We start from the raw sequence: 25,132 nt of genomic DNA, 5'->3' as shown, positions 1-25,132 counted from the left end.
GCGCTGGGCCCGGAGGGTCAGAGGCCGCGGCCTCGCGGGGGGACGCGCCGTCCCGTGGTCTGGGCGGCCTCCGAGTGACGCGCGCCCGCCCTCCCCGGGAGCAGCCGCCCGGCCGGGGCGCCGCAGCTAGAGTTGTCCCTCCCCGGCAACGGCCGTTCTCCTCCCACGGCCGTCATGGACCCGCTGTGCCCCGCACCCCCAGAGGTCCCCTGTTGTAGGGGCAGGAATGGCCCAGCGCAGGGTTTCTGGGATCCCGTGCAGGCCCGGTGAAGGAGGAGTCAGAGTCCTCAGTGGCTTTTTGCAGGTTTTTATTGGGGTTCACCAGGCACATGGCAGGCAGGGGGGCCGGGAGGCCCCCAGCAAATCCTCACTCTATCTGGGCTCTCCGGCCTTCTCTGCTTCTCTGCTTTTCTGTTCGTTCTGCTGATTCTCGGCTTCTCTTTCAGCTTCTCGGCTTCTGCTGGCGTCCCCGTGCCGCTGCTCTTAAAAGCAGCCTCAGCCCAGGTGAATCCCATCTACCTCTGCCCACACCCTGCTCCAGGGGCCCACCATCAGGCATGCGTTCAGGACCGCAAGGATCCATCATCTATCCTGATGGCGGGAGGGCAGAAAAGCCTGACATTTTTCCTTACCCTACACCTGTTGACTGTCACGCTCTTGCCCCCTCCTGGCCGCGTCAGGCGTCCAGAAATGTCATGCTTAACCACTGCAGCGCTGGCTCGCACCTGCCGCGTGCCGGGAGCTGGCAGGCACCTTGCTAGGCACCTGGGATAAGGACGAATGAAACATGACGTTGCACTCGAGCCCCCGGACCGAGATGTCCGCGGAGACACACGGCAGTAGAGTGCAGTCCCTGCATGCGGGCAGTGAGCCCATGGGCAGCTGCATGTGCTCACGTGGGGAGGACGAGGTAAGTTTGAGTCCAGCTGAGCGGACCATTTGGATACAGTGCGTAATAGGAAGACTACTTAGCTCCTGGGAATAAAGGGCATTTGATTCTGCTCTCGTGGGGAAGCAGGTCGTAGGGCTTCAAGTGGGTGGGACACGGTAATGCAGAGCCCAGGAGGCTACAGGTGGTGTAAAATTTGAATGACTCAGTAGGATCCCTGTGGTCTAAATGCTGTGCCTGTTTGCCCAAGAAATGTAGTAAGAAATATTCAAGAGAATGTTAAGTTCTTGCTGCTTTATTTCTGGTACATCTTCAGCCTTTCTAGGCCACCCTTTGAAGCAGAGGATCCACAGCTGGTAGATCGTATGGCTTGTCTACACAATAGTCCTTTTTCCTGCTTTGTTTCTTTCTCTTTTCAGACTCACAGAATCAGCGTTCATCTCTTCAAAGCAGCTAGGGTCTTTGCGCTCCCCTCCTCTCGCTGGTTAACAGGAAGTGATCCTTCCCCTTCAGATAGTCTTCTATTGATTTTCTCCTTGCAGAAGGGTCAGTGCTGGGTCTCCCTGTAACTGAATATTCCCATGAGCATCACAGCCATTCCAGGCTTTCCATATGTAGGTTCGGGTCAGATCTGGTTTCCCCTCTGGTGGCTTCTGGGCCTTTGTATTCAGATCTGAACGCTTTCAAGCTTTTTTCCCTGGTATTTTAAATGGCACTGCTTGCACACCAGATTGATGGTACTTCAAGTCAGACTGGGAAAAACCAGATCTAAATGACACCACCTTCATCTGCTGGGGCCCATGAGCTAAGTTCTTAAATGTGTGTTCCATGCACCTGATGGCAGGTGGAGGATGTCACATTGCTACCCACGAGAAACTTTCACTTTTGGTGTGGATTACTTATAGGGAAAAATGAATTTGACTGTGATCTTTGCTGGCCTCCCTTTAGCAAAATACTGAAGCCCAAGGTATTGACTACGCAAGCCTGACCCCATCACTGTGGGTCCTGGTGCGAGGTATTTCATTGTTCTGCGTCTGTTTCCTCATCTGAGACTGAGCAGATCCCAGAGTGAAGACAGATGTGTCCTGTGGCTCAGGCATGTGTCTGCAGGCGGTACGCGGTCAAGCAATAGTAGTTACTACTCACTGCTCCTTCTTTGGGCCTGCCAGGAATGTTTCAAAGGCTGTTGTGCGGTATTTTCACCCTGAAAGGGTGGTCTGTATACCCCTAGACCCTCCCACTGTGGGCAGGAGGCCCGGCCCCCAGCACTGGCCCCCGCATCAGGCTGCTGCCTTCAGGTTGCCTTTTCCCAGCTTTTGAGCGCCGGAGTGGGGGCGTCTGCCGTGCGTCTGTGCTTTTCTTTATTGACTGTTTTTCTACATTTGACCGTACATCATTTTCCCTTGGGGATTTTTCTTTTCTTACGTTTATAGATCAAGGAAACCTTTGCCTATCAGATGAGTGGCAAGTGTGTTTTTCCACCTTACCCCCTACCTCTGAAGTTCTTGCCTGTTTCGTGGCTATGTTTTGTTTTGTTTTTCTTTGCTGCGCATAGTCTGTGGCGGGAGTGGCTGAGCAAGCGCAGTGCGGTCCCAGTTCTCCATCAGTGCTTGCAGGTGTGACTGCGGGGACAGCCCACATGGTCAAGACGGCTTGAACCCTTGTCCAGTGGGCCCAGTTACTCCCTGCCCATTGTTGCTCCACGGGCTACATCGGGAGAGGGTTAGGGAGAGGCGCTTTTAGTTAACCACAGCTGAAACCGATACAAAATAATAACAGCAGCAACAACCATAGTAATAGTCACTGTAGTCTAAATGCACACTCGAGTGCGTTGGAGTCCCTCCGAAATCTTTCACAGGACTGAGAGAAAACTAGGATCTATTCACATCTGTGTGAGGTGCCCCCTGCTGCAAAGACACCATGTGTCTGTGGCAGATGGGGCTGTGCCTGCCTTTACCCCTCGGTCTTTACCATTTCGTTAACGAGCCTGACCCACCGTTCTCAAACTCGTTCAGATGCTTTGATGGAACACCTTGAAATAGGGATAAGCAGAAAATGACCAAGTGCAATGGACATTGACACCGACTCGGAGCATCTGAACTCGACTAGTGAGTGGCCAGCACCAAGAGGCATGAGAAATACTATGCAGGAACACCTGAAAATTGAGAAAATTCTACTACCTAGATTTCTGTCCGAAACCCATGAGAGGGATTTCAGTTCTGCCTCTCCTTCATGATCAGCTTGGCCGAGCAGGGCTATCCTGTGACATAACTATCACTTTCTAGTGCCAATTCCATGCCAGCCCCCCAGGCGAGGCTGTTAGAAACAAGCCAGTAGAATTGAGTCTTTACCAACCTTTGATCTGCCGGAGAAATCTAATCTATGGGCAGCCTGGACGGACGGCCGTGGCTGCGACAGAAGCCAGTTCAAGATCGTGGAGGCAGAGCAGCAGAGGTCGCCTGGCAGCAGCTCACAATGCCCGCTCTGTGGGCAAACAAAGACTGACCTTCCCAGCGGTGCCCGACCCAGCGACTCTGCAGACATGTCTGTGCTCCCCGGTCACAATGGAAACCATCACGGCAGTTGAATCACTCCTACCAAAGGGAATAAGTTAACGTTCCCCCAGATCTCATAACAGAAACAGCTAAACTAGCATTTCCACTCAAAACAAAGAGACTTTTCTCCAGTGCAGACAAGTGGTTCTTAGAAACCGTCAGTGGCTAGTAAGCAAGACAGACTTTTAAGGTCCAACCCCCTATCACAGAATCTGAAGAATCTGGTGAGCTGAGCAAGCTCTGGAGTTCCTTAATATGTGGAAAGGACACTGGTAGCAGGTAAGAAGGTGTCACTCCCGACGCTGGGGGTAAGTGCTGTGCTGTGGTATTTTTAATATCACTTGAAATCTCCTTGAAAGCTTGGGAGGCGCCATCTTCTCATTTTAAAATCCCATGGTGATGCCTCATGATTTCATTTGACAGTATTCACCTCCGGTGCTCTTGAGGAGATAGACACAGAGGTGGAAATTGGAGAAACACCCAATGTCAGTGTATTTGGGGCCAAAGTCAACTCACCTGCCCTTGCGCACCCAGGCAGTGGAAGCTGGTGGAAACTCTGGAAACCTGGCCCATCTATTGAAGCTGAAATGTACCGATGATGCAGCAATTCCCCTTCCAGGCCTATGCTCCAGAAACAGCCAACATAACAGCAGAAACAGCAGAACACCTCCCTACCGCACAGCAACCAAGCAGGCAGCTGCCTCCAAAGTAAAGGGGCAGAGGTGTTAAGCGAAGAGCAGACATGGAGGGTCACACTGCAGCACTAGCTTCTGACGTAGAGTCTCAGACTCCCCCGCGCACCAGAAGGGAGGGCAGGGCTCCCTGGGCCCCCCGGACTGTCTTGAGCTGGGTGGCACTGGTCAGGGGTGTGCACTTGCTGAAATTCACAGAGCCGTTCAGGTAGGTTGTGATGCTGGTGTGTGTGTCAGTAGACAATTGACATTGAAAAATCAACTCATCCAGGTGTGTTTGGTAGTTTCAGGGTTGAGTCTTCCTGCAGCATGATTACACATCAACTGTAGAGTGTCCCTTGGGAACGGAAGTTTCTTTCTTGAAACATGCCGCATGGGTCCCTTCGGCCACTGGTTCTCCTCGCTGGGGCCTGGTCACATGGGGCTGAGTGCAGGAGAAAGCTAGGTGTCTGGGGCATTCCTGGGCCGGGGCCTAGGGTGCCCAGTGGTGGGCCCCCGCAGTCTTCAAGTGCATGCTTCATGTCCTTGAAGAAATGTCTCCAGACACCTACTGTGTGCCAGACACCCTGTGTGCGGTGCTTCAGTTCACGCTCTCCATCCTGGAAGTCAGTGTGAATCACAAACCCCTGGAATTTGGAGAAGCCACACAACCTGCCCAGGAGGGCTGTTGGCCAGTAAGACACCAAGTCAGATTCATGGTCAAGCCTGTGGCACCTGGAGCTATGGAGAGCACGTCTGTCCTCACACTGCTGCCCCGCAGGGAATGGAAGTCCGGTGAAAGTAGGTAAAATGGCAGGAGTGAAGAAATGGCTTCATACAGCAAGTAGCTGAGACACACCTTTACAGAATCAGCCCGGGGGTCCACCCCACAGATTGGCTCCCTCCCTGTCTAGGCAGGGCCCTGGAGACAGCGCACCTCCTGGAATTGCCTCACGAGGCCAGTGACTTGGGAGGGTTTCCGTGGCAAGAGGGCTGAGTGGAATTACAGGCACCAGGGGCACCGGGGGATGCAGGTACAAATACGTTGTCGGGAAAAGCAGAAATCAGCACCCTCAAGACAAGTTCCCAGCAGCATCTTTTGAAATGTGAAATCCCACACGGGCCAAGACCAGTCCCTCCTCTGCAGCGGAAGGAGGCGAGCTTTCTCACGCGCCCCAGCTCTGCTGTGCAAATCCAGCTTCCTGGCGCCAGAACGAGAGGCAGCCGCCGCTGGCCCATGTGTAATTCAGCAGTCAGTACAAAGGCACATGCTCTACCCGGGCAGCGAGAAATACAATCGTCTCCTTGGCTCACGAAGTAGGAAAGAAACTTAGAAGGCCCACTTTGGCCATTTCTTGAAAGCGTAATTGGAAGAAGGGACAAAGGCTGAATGTATGTGAGATCCGGGAGCCCCACAGCATGGCGAACATGTGGGGTGTGCCCTGCCCCACCTCCATGGCGGCAATGACCGCTCCCCCATTTCCTGCCCCAGGGAAGGGGCTGCAGTCTTACGGCCGCTGTGGTGGCAGGACTGTGTGCAGGGAAGATGCCACAATGTACAATTATTTCCTCTATGCTGGAGTCCAGCTTCAGAGAGTAAGCAAAAAGGACCCCTTCCCCCCGCAAATAGCTAAGAGGATCAGCTTCCAGGGGTGGACTAGAGAACGAAGACGCCCGGACCATGGTCGTGCTCACTAATGCAGACGACTTGGATGGAGCCACCGACTTTGAAAAACTTTGCTTATTCAACTCCAGGCACTACCTGAAAGACAGTGATCTGTATACCAAGGGCCGCAGCCGCTGCTTCCCTGTTCCTGGACATCTAGTTTGGAAAAGAGCTAACTATAGGCTCGTCAGAGCTCATGGTAAGCAGGACTTGGCCAGCTCAAGTTTTAACCTTAAAAGTTTTGTGTAACAGGAGGGCTTGTCAAAGCCACAAACCCCTGCAGTGCTGTTTGCTGCTTGACTTGGGAGCAGCTTCTCCGCATCACCACCCTGGGAGGTGGGTGGAAATGGACAGCTGGAGACCGGGGCCTTTTTCACCGTCTTGTACTTCCTGAAGCAAAATGAACGTGGGGACTTGAGGTATTTGGCAATTTCGCAGCTTCCTCCACGCTGCCCTTGCCATCCATCAGGGCTGCTGTCTCTGGCTCCTGCATCCGCCGCCAGAGCCTGGCATGGGGACAGACGGCCTGGAACATGCCACGTGCGTCCGCCTGACATGAAGGCAGCCCCAGCCCACGACAGTCGTGCCTCGGTCTTGTGGAGGGCAAGGTATAGCCCACCTCCTCCTGGCCCTGCCTGTCCAGTGACAGCATGGAAGGTGGCCAGTGCCCACCGCTGAGGGGGCAGGAAGGAGGGCACCAGGTGGAAACCAGTGTCAGGTCCCCAGCAAATGTGGGACCCCGGACAGCAGGGCAGCAGGGCTCGGGATACTCAGTCGCACACCCAAATCTGACAGGACTGTGTAGCCTGCGCCCGGGTGTGGCACCGTCACTTTCCAAAGTCCCCTAAAGTGTGTGTGTGACCAAGTCAGACAGGCAGCGGCCCCCACTGCCCTCTCCTCCAGACCCTCCCACACGCTGCCCACCCAGCTCTCCATCGCCCTTTTCCGTCCGCGTGGTGCTCGAGGGAAGCGAGGCCGCCCCCAGCCGGACCCTGGCTGCCCGTGGCATCCGCCAGCAGCCCCCCCATTGCCACCGTGCTAGCTCTCGAGAAGCCTGGCCGATGGCCTACGAGGATCACAGAAACGAGGACTCGCCAGACTCAGTGCACATTGAGTTTATTTCGTCACATTTGCCCAGCCTTGCCTTAAACGCATCACAGAAAAGCTGACAGAAGACAAAAGTTGACAGAGTGGCCCTGTACCCCCACGGTGCCAGGCTTTTTGTCCCTAACTGAGGTCTGGGTCAGGCCCCACTCCCCTGTGACTTCCAGAACCACTGCAGCCTCACATGGCTCAGACTGTTCCGACGACGGACAGCATCCATCAAATGAGGCTCCCTCTGCTGCCCGTTAGTAGAAGCAGAATTCGCTCCCTCACAGCCCAGGCGGGGCTTTCCTTTCCCACTGTCCAGACAGAAACAGTGAGGTTCTGAGAGGCCAACTGTTAAAGGGCCACGCCCGGCCCAACTCTGAAGCCCAAGACCTCACTCAAGCTCACAGAGCCACTGAGGCCCAGCGCTCCTGCTCCTCAGCCCAGCCCGAAAGGCCTGGGGAGAAGCTGGCCCACGGGGAACTGGGTCGCTGTCTGCCCTTTGGCCCTCCTCCTGCTAATCCTCCTGTCCTAATCTGTAGTACTTGTTCCACGTCCCTCCTGGTGTTCACCTGTCGGCTGAGGTATTAAGGATAGAAGTTAACACCGGCTGCAGTGGTGATTCTTACCACATGCATCGGCTTTAAGGGATGGGGAGGCAGAGTGGTGCCAGCTCTCCTCTGGCACAGCAACCTAGGACTCAGACCATCTCTGCAAGCAGCTCAACTCAGCCGGAGTGCTGAACAGCAGAGCCAGCCTCGCCGCTGTTCCTTGTGCCCAGTCACAGGCCGCTCTGCAGTGTCCCCAACAGCTTCTCTGGCTAAGGGCGCAGGGCGCCGGGCTGGACTGTTAAAGAGAAACCTCTCCAGGGTGGCCAGGAGCACGGGCAAGATTGTTGTTACAGCCCTTCCAGGCGAAAGGCTTCAACTCACAAATACTTTTTAGCAACACAAAAAACACACCCACAAAAAGCTCTCAAAACATACAGAAGCGACATGGTTAACACAAGTTAATCTCACCAAAGGAAGAATTACTCTTTGACTTGTCACATTTAAAAAAAAAATTCCACATGAAAGCATTTTTTAGTACAGTAATTTTTACCACCACAAATTCAGACTTTTGGACAAGAATATACTTTATTTTCTCATAAAAGTCTACCAAAAATATATATTTTACTTAACTTAAAAAACAGCTTTGGAAAACAAAATTTGAGTTGTTATAATTCATTAAATGTTTTTCAAACAGCTGTGGAAGTGAAAGAGGAAATCACAGAATGGATTTAAGTTTTAAATATAAAAACATTCATTTCAGAAGCTTGACCTTCTCCTTTAATAACTTAAAGGTGGGGTTCTTGCTGATTTTCTTGTTAAAGATGACTTGGAGTTCCTCTTCAGATCTGTGATGTTCATTCGTCACAGTATAATACTGAGCAAAAACCTTCACAGAGAAAAGCAATTATCAAATGCATGTATGCATCCTGAAAATGTACCCCGAATAGTTTTTCTTTAACTGGGGGGCCAGCAGTGAGAAGTGAAAGGCACAGGCGCTAGTTGCACGGGTGCGTCGGCCTGTGACAGCCGGGCGACTGGTCACATCCCAGCAACTGGCTGCACGCGTCCACATCGAAAAAGAGTTAAAATGCAGAAAGACAAGAGGCTATTGTATTGTTCTGGAATAATCTAAAGACAGCAAGATACCTAGGCCAAGCACGTTCTAGTTTAACACAAACTGCCGGGACTGAGAAAGCGTGGGTGTGGGCCCACTCCCTCCATGAGCCCCAGGGGCCACTGGAGCAGCTTGAAAGTCAGAGGTACACTTCTGTAACAGTTTAGATTAAAAACAGCAGTGGCATTTTAAAACAAAGGACTAGCTCCCCCAGGTTATGCACTTGGTCCATGCATCGTACCTTTTTCCTTAGCTTTTTGATGGCTACCTCATTGTCTGGGGCCTGTTTCAGCACAGCTTTAATAGTTCCCTTCCAGTTGAATTTACCTGCAATATAAAGAATAATATGTAAGACCTTGTATTTTGTTGCACTATCAGAGGGAAAGAAGCGACTTCTGCAGCATCTATCTGCTTGCCGAGTGAAATGCCCACATCAACACTCCAGCACGGTGTGTCGGCGCCTGGCTGTCCACTTGTCGTGGCCTGGAGGCACTTCACCGTAAGTACCATCGCTGCAAATTCTGTAAAAAGACTGTGGTGTCTGATGAACCCATGATTTACTTAAACATCCACAAAGACCTGGACAGGGGTAGCAAGGACTCCAAAGGTTAGGAAAAGTAGCTTTGGATGTGAGAGGTCAGCCATTTACTACCCATGGTATTTACTACCCATGGGCTAGATGAAATCATCTAGGGAACTTCTACTTCTAGAAGATGTAGAAGCATTAAGTATGATGAATATCTTATATATAATGCTGATGAAAGAAATCAAAGAAGATTTAAATTAAATGAAAGGCACCCTGTGTTCATGGACTGGGGGATTCAACATAGTAAAGACACAAGTTTTCCCCAAATTGATATACAGATATAACACGATTCTTACGTGATTATAAAGGTTGTTTTGTAGATATAATTCACAAATATAAATTACTATAAAATAATTTGAAAAACAATAAAGTGGGAGGAATAAACTTACCCAATTTAGACTTCTGGAAGAGCTAAAGGAATTAAAAATGTGCAGTATGGGGAGGGCCAGATACACGTCAGCAAACCAGAGCAAGGACCTGGAAGAGACCTATGCAGACACCACCTGGGCTTTCCACAGACGTGCAGCAGCAGTTCGGGGAGACAGAGACTACCTTCCCCACAGGTATATGCCGCAAGACCGGACAGATGAATCTGGAACTAAGGCCCACGCCATATATAAAACTTAGCTCAAAATGGATCTTGGACTAGGTGTACAATATAAAGCTATAAAACTGTGCTTTTTTAGGAAAATATCTTTGGGCTCTAAGGCAAGGCAGAGTTCTCAGACCCGACACCAAGAGTATAACCTACAACCACTCTGCTGACTTTCCCAGTCCATGAACACGGGGTGCCTTTCATTTACTTTAATCTTTGATTTCTTTCATCAGCATTCTATATTCAGCATACAAGTCGTCATCTCCTCAGAAGAAGTTCCCTAGATCATTCTTCTAGCCCATGGGGTAGTAAATCAAATTTAAAAACTTTAGTTCTATAAATGATTTTGTTCATATAATGAAAAGACAAGCTAGAAATTGGGAAAAAAAAAAAAAAACAACACACCTTGTTAACCACCCCTCCCACAAAGGCGTAGTATCCAGAATATGTAGAGACCCTCAAATCTCAACAGCTTAAAAAAAAAAAAAAAGGCAGGCCAATGAGAAAATGGGCAGTGGCTAAGAGACATGTCCACAGAGGTGCTCAGACGGCAGGTAAGTAAATGGAAAGACAGTCGTCATCACTGGGGATTCCTAAGATAAAACCACCCTGAGCTGTCATTACACACCTATCAGAATGGCTGCAACGACAGAGTGACACCACCAGGCGCTGAACGAGGGGGGGGGGGGGGGGACTGGGCACAGAAAGCACTCCAGTCACCCCTAAAGAAGCCGGCCGTTTCCAAGAAAACGCCATCGGTAACTCCCATACCACACAACTGGCATATGCCCAACATGCACCCTGGGAAACAATGACGTCTGTGCACACAAAAGCCTGTGCATGGATATATGAGGCAGACTTATTCATAATGATCAGAAGCTGGACTAACGCAGAGGCCCTTCAACAGATGAGGCCAAGTAAACCGGGGTGCTCATGCAGCCTGGAGCCCTGCCTAGCAATAAAAAGTGAGTTCATCTGGATGGCTCGCCAGAGAACGATGCCAAGTGCATCTCAAAGGTTTACGTACTCAGGATGCCATTTGTGGAAGGTTCTGGAAGTACAAGATCACAGAGATGGAGACCAGCCCAGAGATGGCCACTGCAGAGAAGGGCTGGGGGAGCATGTCTACAACAGGGAGACAGGGAGGGCCTCGTGGGGATGGGAATGTCTGTCTCTGGCCACACTGACGTGAATGTCCACACAAAGGGGGACGTGTCCTCCTGCAGTTTTACAAGGAGTCACCCTGGGAGGAAACTGGGCATGGGACATGAGGATACCATGTCTGTACTGCTTCCTACGCCCATATGTGACTTTCCAAGGGCCTCAATACCAAACATGCAATTTAGTAAGAGCCTCCCATATACAAAGTTGGAGGTGCATTTCCAAGCTACAAGCTAACTGGATCAGTTACGAAACTCGTTAATAAGCCTCAACTTCCACTTGAGTGGAGTCCGTTGTGGAGGAGGCAGCATGGAGAGGAAGGTGACAGGGAGGCACTGGATAGCGACAAGTTCCAGGCAAGGAGACACAGGGTCAGAGCCAGGACGGGGCGGGCCTCCGTGATGTCCAGGAGAGAAGTGAGGTCAGGCTGCTCGGAGAACAGCCCAGAGATGGCCACAGCCGTACTGGGTCAATTTTAAATTCCAAAGATAATGTCTAATTCCAATCCTTTTGTTTAAGGCGCCACAGACAGTGGAAGGCCGACCCAGACCAGTCTCTTGCATTCCTTGAGCAGGGCGGGTCACAGCCTAGAAAACTGATTTTGATTTTTAAATCTGCCACATGCTCTGGAGGCCCCGGTTCACCCCCACCCCCCAACCCCCCTGGCCTAAAGAGACAGAGCAGGGCCTCCCTGGTGGCGCAAGGGGTTAAGATGCAACCTGTGAAGCTGTCTGCAGCCTCTTCAGCACGAGTTGGATCCCTGGCCAGCCAGGGAGATACCCACATGGCACGCAGACCTCTCCCGTCTCGCCTGCTGCTCCCCTCAGCAGTGTACTTCGATCAGTCTGCCTGTTCTGTTCCCTACTCTGTCTCTGGTGAATCCTCTCACCCCCCGCCACGCCTCTGGCCTGTACCCCAGCTCTTGCATGCATACATAAATAAATCTTAAAAAAGAAGACAGAGCAGCACTACCTTTTGCAGGAGCCTCATGGTTTTCTGGTTCTCCATCCTCACAAGGTCCTGGGAACTTTTTCTTCTTAGAGTCTGCTTCAACTAAGTAATTAGAAAAAAATTTTAAAGATTTTCCATCATGATGAGGTAGGCGTTTAATAAGAGCCACGTGTGGCCAGGCGTGTCCCATCGCCATGCTGCCCGTTCCCCACGCCACGGGGGCTGCTCCACGTCGGAGGACATGGGGACAGGGCAGCGAGTTCACTTGCCTGGACGGAGCCTGGTCGGCCCAGCCCCAGAACTACGCTCTTTGCCCTACTTGGCTCAAATGCAAAGTCTAACAGTTTTTGTATCCTCTAAATTCACCTGACGACGCTCAGCACGGCCGAGCCACATACCTTCCGAATGCTTGCGCTTCCTCTTCCCCGGCCGGGTCTTCGCCTCCTGCTCCTCGGCTCCTGCCCCCAGGGCCCTGTCTCCAGCCGCTGCCCCGTCCTCCGCTCGCTTGCCCTCACCCTTCTTCCTCTGGGTCTTCTTCTTGGCAGGCCCGGCGGCCTGGGGGGCATCCTCACCTCCGGCCTCCTGTCCCATTTTGCGCTTCTTAGGCTTTTGACTCTTGGAATTCTCTTGGTGGTTTTCTAATTTTAGCTCTTTCTTTTCTTTTTTCCGATTCTTCTGCCGTTCTTCTTTCCTCTCCCTCTTGTTCTTCGTCACCTCTGCTGGCTCTTCCTGCGCCTCACCGGCTCTGGCAGATGGGGCCCTGGCGGAGCTTTCTGCACAAGGACTGGCCACTCGGGGTGGTGGGCGCTCCTGCCCCTTATTACTAGCTGTTCCCTTGTCATTAAGCAAAACCAAGAAACACGTCAACATTCTCTCCGACACAGCGCACAAGCCTGTGTCACGGAGGAGCTGTTCCAAGGAGAAGGCCCTTACTATTTACCAATGGGTAAGAGTGACCCCCAGAACTAAAATGTGGCAGTAAGTATTCAAAATGGGGAAAAACTCCCCACACCCTTCTCTGCATTTAACATTTGGTTCCCCTGGAAAAGCAAAGAATGCTTTGTTGTCCCTTAAGACCAGAGCTGTACGCTGACTCTTGACTCCCTTAGCGTGGACCTGTGCATCCACGGGCCTGGGCTCCAGTTCCAGCCTGTTAGCTACCAGCCAGGCAACTCGGAAAGTTATTTATCTGCTCTGAACTTGTTTCCTCATCTATAAACGGAAGGTAGTAACACCCACTACGCACAGTTGATGTCCAGACAGAACGAGAAAAGAGCTGGCTTGTGAGTCAGGCAGTAGCCACCCAGCTTAGCAATCTCTCGGGCAACAATCTGGGGTGCGGGGCCGCCCTGAGCAGAAGGGTGGGGGACACCTGGAGGGGGTGGAAACACTGGGCAGGCGAGGTAACAGCACGGCCAGGCTAAGACCAACTCTTCACGCGCTGCACATGCCATAATTCTAGCTGGCACAGACCCCAGTCAGGACGACCAGCGCAGCTGTGTGGGGCGGCTGCTCCCCAACTATAACTCTGCTGCACAACCTGGACCAGCCCCTTCTCAAGAGACAGCGAGGAGCAATTTATCAAACTGCTGTGAGCCCGGATGCAGACCTGGGCCAAGTCCCATCGGTCAGTTACCAGGCAGGTGATTAGACAAGTCACCTTCCTCTTCCTCCTCTGGGCCGCGGGGTCCCGGAGGGAGCTGCGGTCCCCCTGGCTGGACTCACTCGAGTACTGCCACGGCCCCGCCTCGCCTGGACCGCACTGTCAACCCCAGGCTGATAAGCTGCATTTAGGCGATGAATGTTAAAGAAAACAGTGGGTGTTTTCTCAAGAGCCAAGAAAGTAACTAACCCAGGCGCAGGGGTAAGAAGGCAGAGGATGTGCTCAGAAAGACTCAGGAGGAAAACGGGCGCAGAAGCCTCCACACCGACCCTACAATCGTGTTCCTTGGAGGAAGGTACTTTTATAACCTGGTGCCATGGTCCTCAGCTACCTTCCAGGCAGCTCAGGCCGCCTCCCTGGCTGGTGCCTGGCCACCACCACCTTGAGAGTGGGGAGCAGGGACAGAGGGGAGACACACGGGCCCTGGCCTGGTGGCCACTCAACAAATTAGGGAATAAGTTCACGCCCCATCTTCTTTCTACTTCACCCCTGACTCCCCTTCAAGTGCTAGGCGACCCCTGAGGGAACAGACCACGCCCTGTGCAGTGCCCTCCTCCCGCCCGGCATATGCTGCCTCGTGCTTAGCGGCCTGAACCACACACGCTGTTTCCCCAGTGGGCACAGTTTTGCATGCAGGGCTCTGGCTGGCGACGGCTGCCCCAGTGACCGGGTAGGCTTTGTGCTGGGGGACAGAGCGTTAGGTGGAGGGGAGAGCCTGTCTGACCGCCAGCCCTGCGCAGTGAGGGGATGAGCATGCGGGCTCGGAAGGACAGGCCCTCGGAACCGTTAGCTCCACACCAAACACTAGGGGGTGCAGTGAAGGCCCCAGCCAAGCCGGCCAGTAACAGCCCCATTTTCGAGCTCAGTGTTGACCACCAGCTGTTGACTGGTTGTTTCATTTAATTCCTGATATATTCCAAAGTGAAACTGGAAAAAACTTGAAAAAAAGAAACCCTCTGCAGTTGAATTAAATAACTTCAAGTCTTTCTTCCTTAAAACAATGGAAACAACCTTTTAAAAAAAATAGGTGCTACACAAATGCCAACTGAATGAATTGTTTACAAGGTTGCATTTTCTTAGACAATGGCCAGATGCCCTGCCAAGAGGAAGCTTCACCTGTTCCTCACTCACTGCCAGTGCTACGCTCCTCAACAGAAAGGGGGTCGGCAGCCCACCCTCAAGGCTGCTCATCCAGGTATCCGGTGGCGCCGTGCAGCTGTCTTACCGGGACAGACTTGAAATCAACAATGAAACCATATGAAACCAACGGCCAGTTCTCAGACTAAGCCTCTCCACAGGTAGCCCGCACCTAGCCTGCACCTGGGGCCCTCGGGGTGAAACCACCTCAGTGAGGGGTGTTGGTGGGTGGTTTACTCCAGCGGAAGCCCCTCCACCACCAGGAAGGAGAAAACACATGGGAGTGCCTGCTCACCGCTGGGCATGAGGTGGGTCTGCTCTCCGGCTGCGACCCGGACCCCTCCTTAAAAGAACAGCCAGCACCTGTGTTCTCACCCGTTTATCTCCCTGCGTGCACTTGGATCACCTGAGACACCTGTACTTCTGCTCGGGCCTGGCCCAGGTCAGCACTCACTAATGTGAACAGCCACTTTTTTTTAAGATAAGAAAACTGAGGCTCAGAGAGGTTAAATAACGTGTCCCAGATCACACATCCGGCAAACAGCACAAGGGGGTTCACACCAGGTCTACTGGAGGCCCAAGGCTCCTGTCCTCGCCAAGGCGCCCCGCTGCTAGACTTTTAAAGTCACCTCCTGTTAGCTGTCCCACTATCAAACATTGGGATTAAATACCTTTCTTTGCACAATAAGGAAATCTTCGCTGCAGTGCATTCAGTTATTCCTTCCCATAAATGAAGCACATTGGCTCTCTGAAAAAGAAGGCTTGACCTTGACCTCCAAAAATAAGACATTCCCATTTCATTATTACTTAGTTTTGACATACTACAAATCTAAAATTAGATCTGACTTACATTGCTGGAGGCTTCGGAAAAGATATTCCACACCTGCTCCAGAACAAATTCATTATGAACTTTGAGACTGTTCTTCATCCAGTTCTGTAAGGACAGAAAGGGGGGGACAGCCCACTTACCCACCGGCAGCCACTCGCAGCCGGCAGTTCCCTCCAAACGGATGAGCCCGGGTTCCCTCCAAATCACATACATACCTGAAATTTGGCCTTTTTCCTGGGAACGTTGTCAAAACCACTAATTTGCTCTAAAAGTTCCCTCACTTTGGGGCTGACATTGGGTCTTTTTATTAATTCGTTAATTTTCTATAAAAAAAGGAAAGATAAAAAACAATAAGCAGCCAACACTGAGTCTCGCAGGAGCCAGCCCAGAGGGTGCTGCGTGGCTGCCGCCCACCCACACCAGGGCCATGCTGACGTCCAGGCCCTCACACTCAGCCCAGCGCTGGGCATCCCAGCTAACACAACTGGGCAAGAGAAAGAAAAGCGTCCATAGTGGAAAGGGAGTGCAAAAGGAGCTCTGGTCATAGATGGCAGGTCATGTAGCACCCTCGAGAGTCCACAGAAGGAGCCTCAGGGACCCGTGAACAAGCCAGCGGAGGCACAGGACACAAGATCACACTCAGAAGTTGCATTTTACACACTAACAGTGAGCAATCGGACGGGGAAGTCAAGAAAGTAATTCCATTTAAAATAGCATCAAAAGAATAAAATGATTAGAAATACGCTGACCCAGGAGGCAGACAACTGCGGGTCAACTGAGAAGACATGGTGGAAGGTGACCCAGCGGAAGGTCAGCCACCCCGTGGGCTGGAGACTTAAGGTTGTTAAGATGCAAAGCTACCCAGTCATTTGCAGATTCAAATAAAATATCAAAATCCAACTAATTTTTTCTCAGAAATGGAAAATTCCACCCAAACGTTCACATGGAATCTCAAGGGACACCAAATAGCTAGAATTATTTTGAGTAAGAACAAAGTTGGAAGGGTCACGCTTTCTGATTTCAAAGCTTACAGTCGACCGGGAGCTCGTGTGAGGGGGACAGTTTCTCCCGCTGCGGACGGGGGATGGCGAACCGCTCGTAGTGCCAGGGCAGGGAGAGGGAGGTCACCACTGGCCATGGAGAGGCAGCCCGGGGAGCCAGCAGGGCCCCAGAAAGAGCGGGCGCCACACAGAGGAGAGCAGAAGCAAAACAGGACATGACAACCCCCAAGGCCGTGAGAGCCGTCTCCCTGCCCCACCTGCCTTTCGGAGCCTTTCCTGCTGCCCTGTGAGTGGTGGATGACCCAGGCCTCTCTGAATTAGGGGTTATGCTGCTTTTGTCATTTTTATTATGTGTGTTTTCACTCATTTTAGCTAAGGACAAAATTCCTCCCCTCGTATTCATGAAAATGTCTTATTTTGCCCAATTCTGATGAGTGACAGACCTGGCGGGTGAACATGCTCTGAGTTATTAAAGTTGCATTAGCCCTGGACGCAGATCCAGATTAGAAATTTCCATTCATTTTTGCAGCCAAGGAAAAGCTAGTGAACATTCTCAAATATTGTTCCCACGAAATCACAAAACACGCTGATGGAAGACAAAGCACAGGCGCGTCTGCAGCAGGAGAGCTAGGAAGAGCGACTTTTCTAGGCTGAGCTGCTCAGCATCCAGGAGTCCCGGGTCTGGCCCGCGTGGATGATGCATTTATTCTTAGGCTTCCAACGAGAGCGGAAGATGAAGATGAAGCTACCGGATGAATTAGGAAGAACTTACCTGAAGCCACGCCTGCTGCTTAATGTCGCCTTTGTGGGTTTTCCCTTCATAACCTTTGCCACCGTACTTCTGGTCCTCACTGATGCATTTCACGTGCTGCTTATAGTCGTCCCCCCTGGAAAGGGTGAAAAGGGCCTACCATTAGTGGTTTCTCCATTGCAGGCTCTGTCTAATCCTCGCTTGCTGCTCCCGCAGGGCTCCGCGGGAGCACCCCGCCATGCCATTCCTAGGCTTCTCCCCACGTGCTCACTCTCCCCCTCCTCCAAATTGTTCAATACAAAATCCACACAACATTCACCCCGTTCCCATTTGCAAATGTATTCAACCCAACTGACAGACAGTTGCCTTTTTTTTTAAAGTCCTAAGCGAATATATACCGAATAAAAAAGAAAGTAATTCCTGCAACGGGGTGACTTCAACTTAATTTGTAAGATCTGTATGATTTCCTAGTGAAATAACTGGCATCAATAATTAGCTGTAGAGTAACTTAAAACCTGATAGAAGATGATGGTACTGTCAGGTCACTGAAAAGTTCTGGATCTCAAAGTCTTGGGAAAAAAAAAAGTCAGTTCTAATACAATCTTTTTGAAACTCTGTGTGGGACAAAGGCAGGGGCAAAGTCCCCAGGCAGAAACAAACTGATTTTCACCTGTCTTACAGGTCCAGCCTCCGCCCAGGGTCAGGTATGAACAAAGACTTTTCAGCTGTTGTCTTTTTGTTTTTTTAAAGATTTATTTATGCATACAAGAGCTGGGGTGTAGGCCAGAGGTTCGTGGGGTGAGAGGACTCCCCAGAGACAGAGTAGGGAGCAGAACAGGCAGATCCACTGAAATCCACTGCTGAGGGGAGCAGCGGGGAGACAGGAGAGGGCTGCTGCGCCATGAGGGTAGCTCCCTGGCTGGGGATTGAACTCAGGCTGCAGTGGCTGGTGATAGCTTGATAGCGCTGAGACTTAACCCCTGCGTCACTAGGGAGGTCCCAGCTGTTGTCTTTTTGTTTTGTTAAATATCATTGCTCTCAAATGAATTAAAACTGTAAGCAAATATACAAATGCACTGAGGACGTGAGGCAGAACCCTCTGGAGCTGGGGGAAGTCAGCAGAAGTACTGGCCACCTGCATTCAGGAGACCCACCTTAGGAAACAGTGGGTGAGCAAATCAGGGTCTCTGCTGCCCCGGGCCCCCTAGATCCCCCTTTCCAGAAACCCCTCGAGAAGAAGTGTCTGACACACTTGGGGACGAGGAGCTGCACTCCCATTATCACCGCCCATTTTCCCAGGCAGGCCCAGCCTCTTCTACCAGACACAAATGAGCACATTCCTCTCGGCCTGCCAGCCCACCTCCAGTGCCGTCAGCACACCAGACGTGGGTCTGGCCTTGGTCTGTGTGGTCCCCTCCTCCCAGGGTCTGGCTGTGATGCCAACGAGCGCCCCAACTGATCAGATGTTCTAAACGCCACCATCCCTCAACCACCCTTGGAAAGCAAGCATCTTTGGAAAACACAACTAACTTTTCTCATCACTTCTTTCCTGAAGTTCACCTCTATTTTTTTTTTTTTAAAGATTTATTTCTTTATGCATACAAGAACTGGGGTACAGGCCAGAGGTGTCGAGGGTGAGAGGATTCACCAAGACAGAGCAGGGAGCAGAACAGGTAGACTGACTGAAAACACTGCTGAGGGAAGCAGCAGGCGAGACAGAAGAAGTCTGCTACGCCATGTGACTATCTCCCTGGCCAGCCGGGTATTGAACTTGTGCTGCAAGGGCAGCAATAGCTTCATAGTGCTGTGCTTAACCCCTTGCGCCACCAGGGAGGCCCTCACCTCTATTTTTAAAAGCTTTTCTGAAACTGGTATGGACCTTAACTATGGACCTACAAGAATTACATGGAACTGGGCCTCCCTGGTCGCGCAAGGGGTTAAACACCACACTATGAAGCTATCAGCAGCCACTGCAGCACGAGTTCAATCCCCAGCCAGGGAGCTGACCCACATGGCGAAGCCAACTTCTCCTGGCTCACCCACTGCCCTCCTCAGCAGTGTATTTCAGTCAGTCTGCCTGTTCTGTTCCCCACTCTGTTTCTGGTGAATCCTCACCCCCCACCCCCCAACCCCCACCCCCACATGCTGGCCTGTACCCCAGCTCTTGCATGCATGAATACATAAATCTTAAAAAAAAAAAAAAAAAGATGTGGAACTTACCAGAAATCTTTACCGCAGTCAATACAAGAAAGGCATTCACAGTTTCGGCAAACAGACACATGCTTTTCCACTTGTATTTTCTTCACCGATTCACCACACGCGTTGCATGTAAAAAATACCATTTTTAGCTAAAAGTTTTGTCTCGTTCCAAGATTGGTTTTAAGTCTTATCCTAAAAAAAATTAAAAAGAAAGGAAAAATAGGTAATTGTCATTGTAATCTGAAATTTCTGGCCCTAATAAGTGACTCACGCAGTAAGTTTTCAGTCAATTTCACACGAAAACTACAAGCCTAGAACCGAAGCCAGCTCCATTACCCCAGCTCTGGCAAGTAACAATGGCTGACACTGTCGGAGTGTGAGTGGACCACAGCCCAGCCCCAACCTGGAGCCACAAGCACGGCTGTGTGGGTGGGCAGCCACCATCCCAGCCCCTCGTCTGGTATCTGCAAATACGTGTGACTTGTCCCAGGGTGCTGGCCTCCCAGGGACGAGGACCCAGCTCCCACCAAGCCCAGCGCTCTCCCCAGGACAACAGATGTCCAACTGATGGCAGCAACAGCCGGAGCGGCCAGGAGACCTCACGGAGGAAACAAAGGCTGGAAAAAGAGCAAGATTATCAACTATTTATCAAAGAACAGTCTGTAAGGAGCACTTTTGCATAAGAACAGGAGAATCATTAAGTGGCTGCGGGATCTGCTGCAAAATGAAGAAAGGCTCGGCAGTGAAAAATGCCCCTCAACTGGAGCGATGGCCCAGCGCTCTCTGACCTTCCCGGCTGTCTATTCTGTTTCTTGACCGAGGGGAAGAGAGAGGGGAGAGGAGGAAGGTTCAGGAAGCTCTGAGATCCAAGTGAGAGACTCAGCCCATCTCGGAGGGTGAAGAATTAAAGGAGAAGGAAGAGAGAAGCAAAATTGACTAAGAAATGACTTGACAAAGCAGATGCTGGAACTATCTGTGCAAAACATGCTACTCTCAGGGGATTCCCCAAGCACAGCGCAAACATGGGCCCAGGGGGGGTTAGAATGTGGTCACATGTCCATGGAAAAACTCCTCCCTAATCACTGTCATTTGCTCTTTTGTGGCCAGTGTTCACGTTCAGAAATGTGTTAGCTTTTCTTTGCAAGGCAGGAGAAGGCAGTCTCTGGACACCTTCCTGGGGTTCTGGGACCCCGCGTCTGCCTCCCACCCTGGATCTGAGGGGACCATGTGGCCGCCTGCGCGCTAATGAGATAAGCTATAAAAGCTTGCCCTTCCCTCCAGAGCTGGAGGACGCCCAGGACCCTGAACACATCCCTGGAGCAACACCTTTTGTTTATGCACTGAATCTAGTGGTTGCATCTATTGGCGGGGGGGGGGGGGGGGGGGCTGAAAATAACAGCAAGCTCAAAGTCATCCCAACTGCCAGCAGGCATGGCACAGGCCCCAAGGCCTAGCACAGCTGGATAATTTTCAAAGTGCAGATGCTCCTGCCGTATGGACATGTGTTGTCCCTCCGCCAGAAAAGAGCGAGCATTGCCTGAATGATCAGACTTACTCAGATTTCACCAGACTAAATCAGCGTGAAAAAACTTAGCGATGTTGGAAGATTTCTAATATGTATACTTTGGAAACTAGGAGAGCTAAAAATCAGCTCCATTAGGCTTTTGGGGTACCCTGTTTCAACTTTTAGCACTAAGTGCAAAAAGACAGAATTCTTTACAGGGCTGAAGCTAAATACGAGTCCCCTTTTTCTTTCTTAGGTCCCCACTGTGTGTCACGGGCCTGTCCCCATATAACCAGAGATTCTGGGAGCTCCTCCTCCCAGAGGGGTGGGCATGTGGAGAGAGCGAGGAGAAAGTCATGTCTGTGGCCTCGCTGAGAGCACCCTCACGTGCTGCTAAGTCACTGGGGTTCATTCACCCTGCTGACATTTACCTGGGTGTGCATCCTCCCCTGAGCAGACCGGCTCCCCCTTTGAGAGGCTGCAGCTATCTATTTGGCAGTCTGGCCAATTTACTGAGCTTTCATCACATGCTACAAGCCAAGAAAAAGATGAAAGAAGCCCACATCATTAGGTCTCTCCCAAAGGCATTCACTTTTGTGGTCACAACGGCACCCAACACCTCCAGAGCAGGCCCTCTCACACCACCACGGCCTTTGGGAGAAAGTGAGCTGCAGAGAGAGCAGGAGATACACCTGAGGCACAGTGACCGGCAGGGGCAGCCTGTGGCCCAGTGACAAGCCCAAACTCCTGCCCAGCCCCTCCAACCTGGCGTTTCCTGCCCTCCCCTGGTGTGTAAGGATCTGTGGAAGTCTACCACGCGCCAGGCACCACACCAGGCACTGGGAGGCTGGGGCAATCCGTGAGCACGTCCCAAGTGGGCCTTCTCTGCAGGGAAGACAGCCTCCGAGTACTACCCCACCTTCTTCCACACCAGCCTGCTGAGTCCATGCTGAGGAAAACCTTGACATTTACGGAGCACCGACCACGTGCCAGCCCTGTCCCTGGCGGCACACACGTGTGTGCCCCCGCAGTCCTCACAGCAGCCCTCTGAACGGGGTGCTGCACTCGCCCTATTGACAGACGGGGAAACTGAGGCACGGAGCGGCCCCACGTGCAGGGACGGCAAACCCGGGCTCCCACGCAGTCCCTGCGGCCCGAGCTGTCAGCCACGACGCCCGCAGCCCCCCAGACGCCAGGAGACCCGCGGCCAGCCTCAAGCCCGGCCGGCGGGCCCCCCGGGACGAGGGCTCCGGCGCGAGGGCCGCCCCCCAGGGGCCGGGAGGGGTGCGCCGCCCCAAGCGGACCCCTCGCGCCCCGGAGCACGGCCGGGGCCGCGCCGGCGGGGGCTCCCACGGGGCCGTGCGGGCGTCGGCACACGCCCCGCCCGCTCTCGCCGCCGCCCCTCACCTCTCGGCCGGCGCCGCCAACGGCCTCAACCCGCCGCGGGGCGCACGTGGACTCCGGCCGCCGCTCCGCGCCCAGCCGCCTCCCCGCGCGGCCGGCAGCCCCCGCCCCCGCCCGCCCGCCCGCCCCGCGCCGCGCCTGCGCCTGCGCCTGCGCCTGCGCGCCCCGCCCGCCCCCGCGCCTGCGCGCCCCGCCCGCCGCGCGCGGAAGTGACGTCGCCGGACGGGGCGGGGCGGGGCCGGGCGGCAGCGCGGGGGCGGCGGCGCGGCGGGCGGCCTCCGAGGTGAGAGGGCCGCGGGCCGGACGCCGGGCTCGCGAGGGCGCCGCGGCCTGGGCGGGAGCGGCCGTCGGGGCCGAGCGGTCGGGGCCCGGGGCCGGCCTCACCCCGCCCCGCAGGCCCGGCCGCTGCGCCGCGGGAGGGGCGCTCCGAGGGGCCCGGGCCGACCGCGCCCCGCGGCGGGGGCCCTGGAGGCGGCGGGGGGCCCCGGGACCGCCGGGCCGGGTTTGGGGGGGCCGAGCACCCTCGTCTCCCCGCGTGCCGGGGCTGGACGTCCCGGGCGCGGCGGCCGCAGCGCCCCCGGCCGTGTCCGCACGGCCCCCCCGCGCCGCGCGGCTCCCGTGTGCCGAGCGCCCCCTCTCAGGACGCGGCGCGGCGAGAGGACCTGCCGGCGCAACCTCGCTTCACCCGGTTACCCCTTCTTAAAGCCCGAGCTCCGGAGGCCGCCGCGCCCTGAGGTGTTGGGGGTCCAGAGCTTCAACATGCGGCTCGGGGCGCGGGGAGCACAGCGCGGCTCGCCGCGGCAGGAGCAGCTGGAACGGACGCGGAGGGGCTGTCTCCGGCCGCTGAGGAGCGGGGGGTCGTGCGGGCGCACCCCCTGCCCGAGGCCACTTCGCCGCCCACTTTTTAAAAACTTCGGTCCGCCTGGACCTCGGATGGAGCGCTCTTTGACCAGCTTTCTTTCAGCCTGGGTGTCACCTCGGGGGAGTTTTCTCCTGCGCGGAGACGCCTAGGACGCGCCCCGAAGGCGCAGTGACTGTATCCGAGCTGCCTGCCCGGCCCTGGGGCCCGGCCTAGTCGCGGCCGCTTGTAAGTCCCGTGCACGAGGGAAACCCGAGTCCCAGCGGCAGAGAGCAGGACCCTGGTCTCCTTCAGCGCCTCCACCCTCAGGAGCGGCTGGTGCAGGACACACTCGTGGCGGATAACATAGCATCAAAGTGAAGGCTTCAGGGTTTAGGACACAGGATAGAAATCGCGGCTTTGCAACATAACTTGCGTCACCTTGGGCAAGTTATACTCCCCATTTTCTTCATTTCCTCACTTGTAAAATTTTGATAATAGGGTTGAAACAGTTGAACAAACAGATTATAGTAAGCTCCCTACTGTGCCCACCCAGCCTGTCTTAAGTAATCAATGTTAGCTAGTAATAATAAACCAAGGATCCTTTTCTTTCCAGGCACCCAATGGGACCAGGGTAGTAGCTGATTATTCAGTCTTTGGCTGTTCAGTACCTTGAGGATTCCACTTGGGATGTCCCCGCCTTCTGTATTCCCCTTTAGGGCAGTATCACCCCTCCTGTGGCTTTTCAGTGTTGAGCTTTATAATTGGCACGACCTCTAGTAATGGCTTTTTCTTAACCCACCCTGATCTCAAACCAGGAGATCAGGCCAATATACCAGATTCTACATGTGAGATGCTAAGCTTTCCATAAAGAAGAGGGGTGGGGACAAAAAAGGGTGTGGAGCTGGGGTGAGGTGATGGGGAATGAATTGGAGATCTGGAAATGGTGGTTGAAAAGCTAAAGTTTCAAATTTAGGACTTGTCTGCTAGGAACAGCTGAAGACCATGTGATGCAGTTGCAGGAAGTTCTGTTGGACAGCCTTGGTCTAGATCCTCAAGGAATGGTTTATTTTAACTGTTACTTCAACAGGGAGTCATGACAGTGACTTGGGGGTCAATCAGTGGGTTTTGGTGCCTTTAGTCACTATTTTGCCCATGGACTTTGTCGTAGGTCTCCTGCATGGTTGAGCATGGACTCCACTGCTGCTCACAGCCGCCATCTGCTCCAGCAGCTGCAGGAGCAGCGCATTCAGGGCCTGCTTTGCGACTGCATGCTGGTGGTGAAAGGAGTCTGCTTTAAAGCACACAAGAATGTTCTAGCAGCATTCAGTCAGTATTTTCGGTATGTATTTTAGACTTTGTTTTTCTAATTGTACGGTTAAAAAGCTCTTCTGGCATGGAAATACTTTGTCTACTTTTTTTTTCTCGGATTTCACTGATTGTGATTTTGCACTTTTGTATTTAAAGAAACCTGAAAGGAAAACCACCTTTTAACTGAAATGTATTTGATGATTGAAAGTATTTTGAGGTCTTTGATTTTAATAATTTTAATTAATGTCGGTCCTCTCTATGTGACTTGTAATCTTCAATTGAGGACTAGTTCCTAATAAGAATTTTTCTGAGATAAGACATCAACAGCCCATATACTTGGTTGTTTTTAATATTTTAACATGTTTTAAGAATGTTTTGGATTTTGTTTCTCATTTTAATATCCTAAAAAACAGGTTGAACTCAATTTCATTTAAGTATTCTATGTAAATTTTTTTGATTAACTGAGATTTATCTCCCTTGAAGCACTAAAGCTCCTTTTTTAATACCTCCCTCCTCTGAAATGCAAACCATTTTACAGGGTTTCCTCCAGTAGTTAAGTTTAAAAATTGAATATATCAAGGGTTGGTATATTATAGCTATTTTTATTCACATTTTTGGAAATGTTTTGTATGCATGAGGTACACAGTTGTCAGACTAAACATGAAAT

General features: G+C 52.6%; 2 protein-coding genes across 9 annotated transcripts in view; one reads left to right on the top strand and one right to left on the bottom strand.

Moving 5' to 3' along the window:
- The first annotated feature begins 127 nt into the window (after positions 1-127).
- Positions 128-25,132, top strand: part of ZBTB49 (zinc finger and BTB domain containing 49) — a 41,695-nt gene continuing 16,690 nt past the window's right edge. The window contains exons 1-3 of one of the 6 annotated variants that reach the window (XM_054688078.1): positions 128-304; positions 447-9,034; positions 24,326-24,496. In XM_054688078.1, coding sequence (XP_054544053.1) covers positions 24,345-24,496 — 152 coding nt within the window. In that variant the 5' untranslated portion in view covers positions 128-304; positions 447-9,034; positions 24,326-24,344. Of the gene's footprint in view, positions 9,035-22,569; positions 22,600-22,951; positions 24,497-25,132 lie in introns of those variants that run through there. The other 5 variants (XM_037530442.2, XM_037530443.2, XM_037530444.2 and 2 more) reach the window with 5 other exon arrangements.
- On the bottom strand, positions 6,869-22,376 carry LYAR (Ly1 antibody reactive). 3 transcript variants are annotated; one of them, XM_037530446.2, is made up of 9 exons: positions 22,320-22,376; positions 19,430-19,600; positions 17,231-17,345; positions 15,673-15,780; positions 15,479-15,562; positions 12,227-12,662; positions 11,850-11,930; positions 8,777-8,862; positions 6,869-8,307 (listed from the first exon to the last, which is right to left on the bottom strand). In XM_037530446.2, the coding sequence occupies exons 2-9, from the start codon at positions 19,549-19,551 to the stop codon at positions 8,173-8,175; spliced, it is 1,167 nt and encodes a 388-aa protein (XP_037386343.1). In that variant the 5' UTR covers positions 19,552-19,600; positions 22,320-22,376; the 3' UTR covers positions 6,869-8,172. The 3 variants fall into 3 exon arrangements, with proteins under 3 accessions (XP_037386343.1, XP_037386344.1, XP_037386345.1); XM_037530447.2 differs by lacking the exon at positions 22,320-22,376 and adding an exon at positions 21,832-22,032; XM_037530448.2 differs by lacking the exon at positions 22,320-22,376 and adding an exon at positions 21,344-21,467.

The sequence above is a fragment of the Talpa occidentalis genome, unplaced genomic scaffold, assembly GCF_014898055.3.
Source record: "Talpa occidentalis isolate TD23 unplaced genomic scaffold, MPIMG_talOcc4v2.1 talOcc4.6, whole genome shotgun sequence".
Taxonomy (NCBI): domain Eukaryota; kingdom Metazoa; phylum Chordata; class Mammalia; order Eulipotyphla; family Talpidae; genus Talpa; species Talpa occidentalis.
The sequence above is the reverse complement of the archived record's forward strand: the minus strand, read 5'-3'. Positions and strand labels throughout refer to the sequence as shown.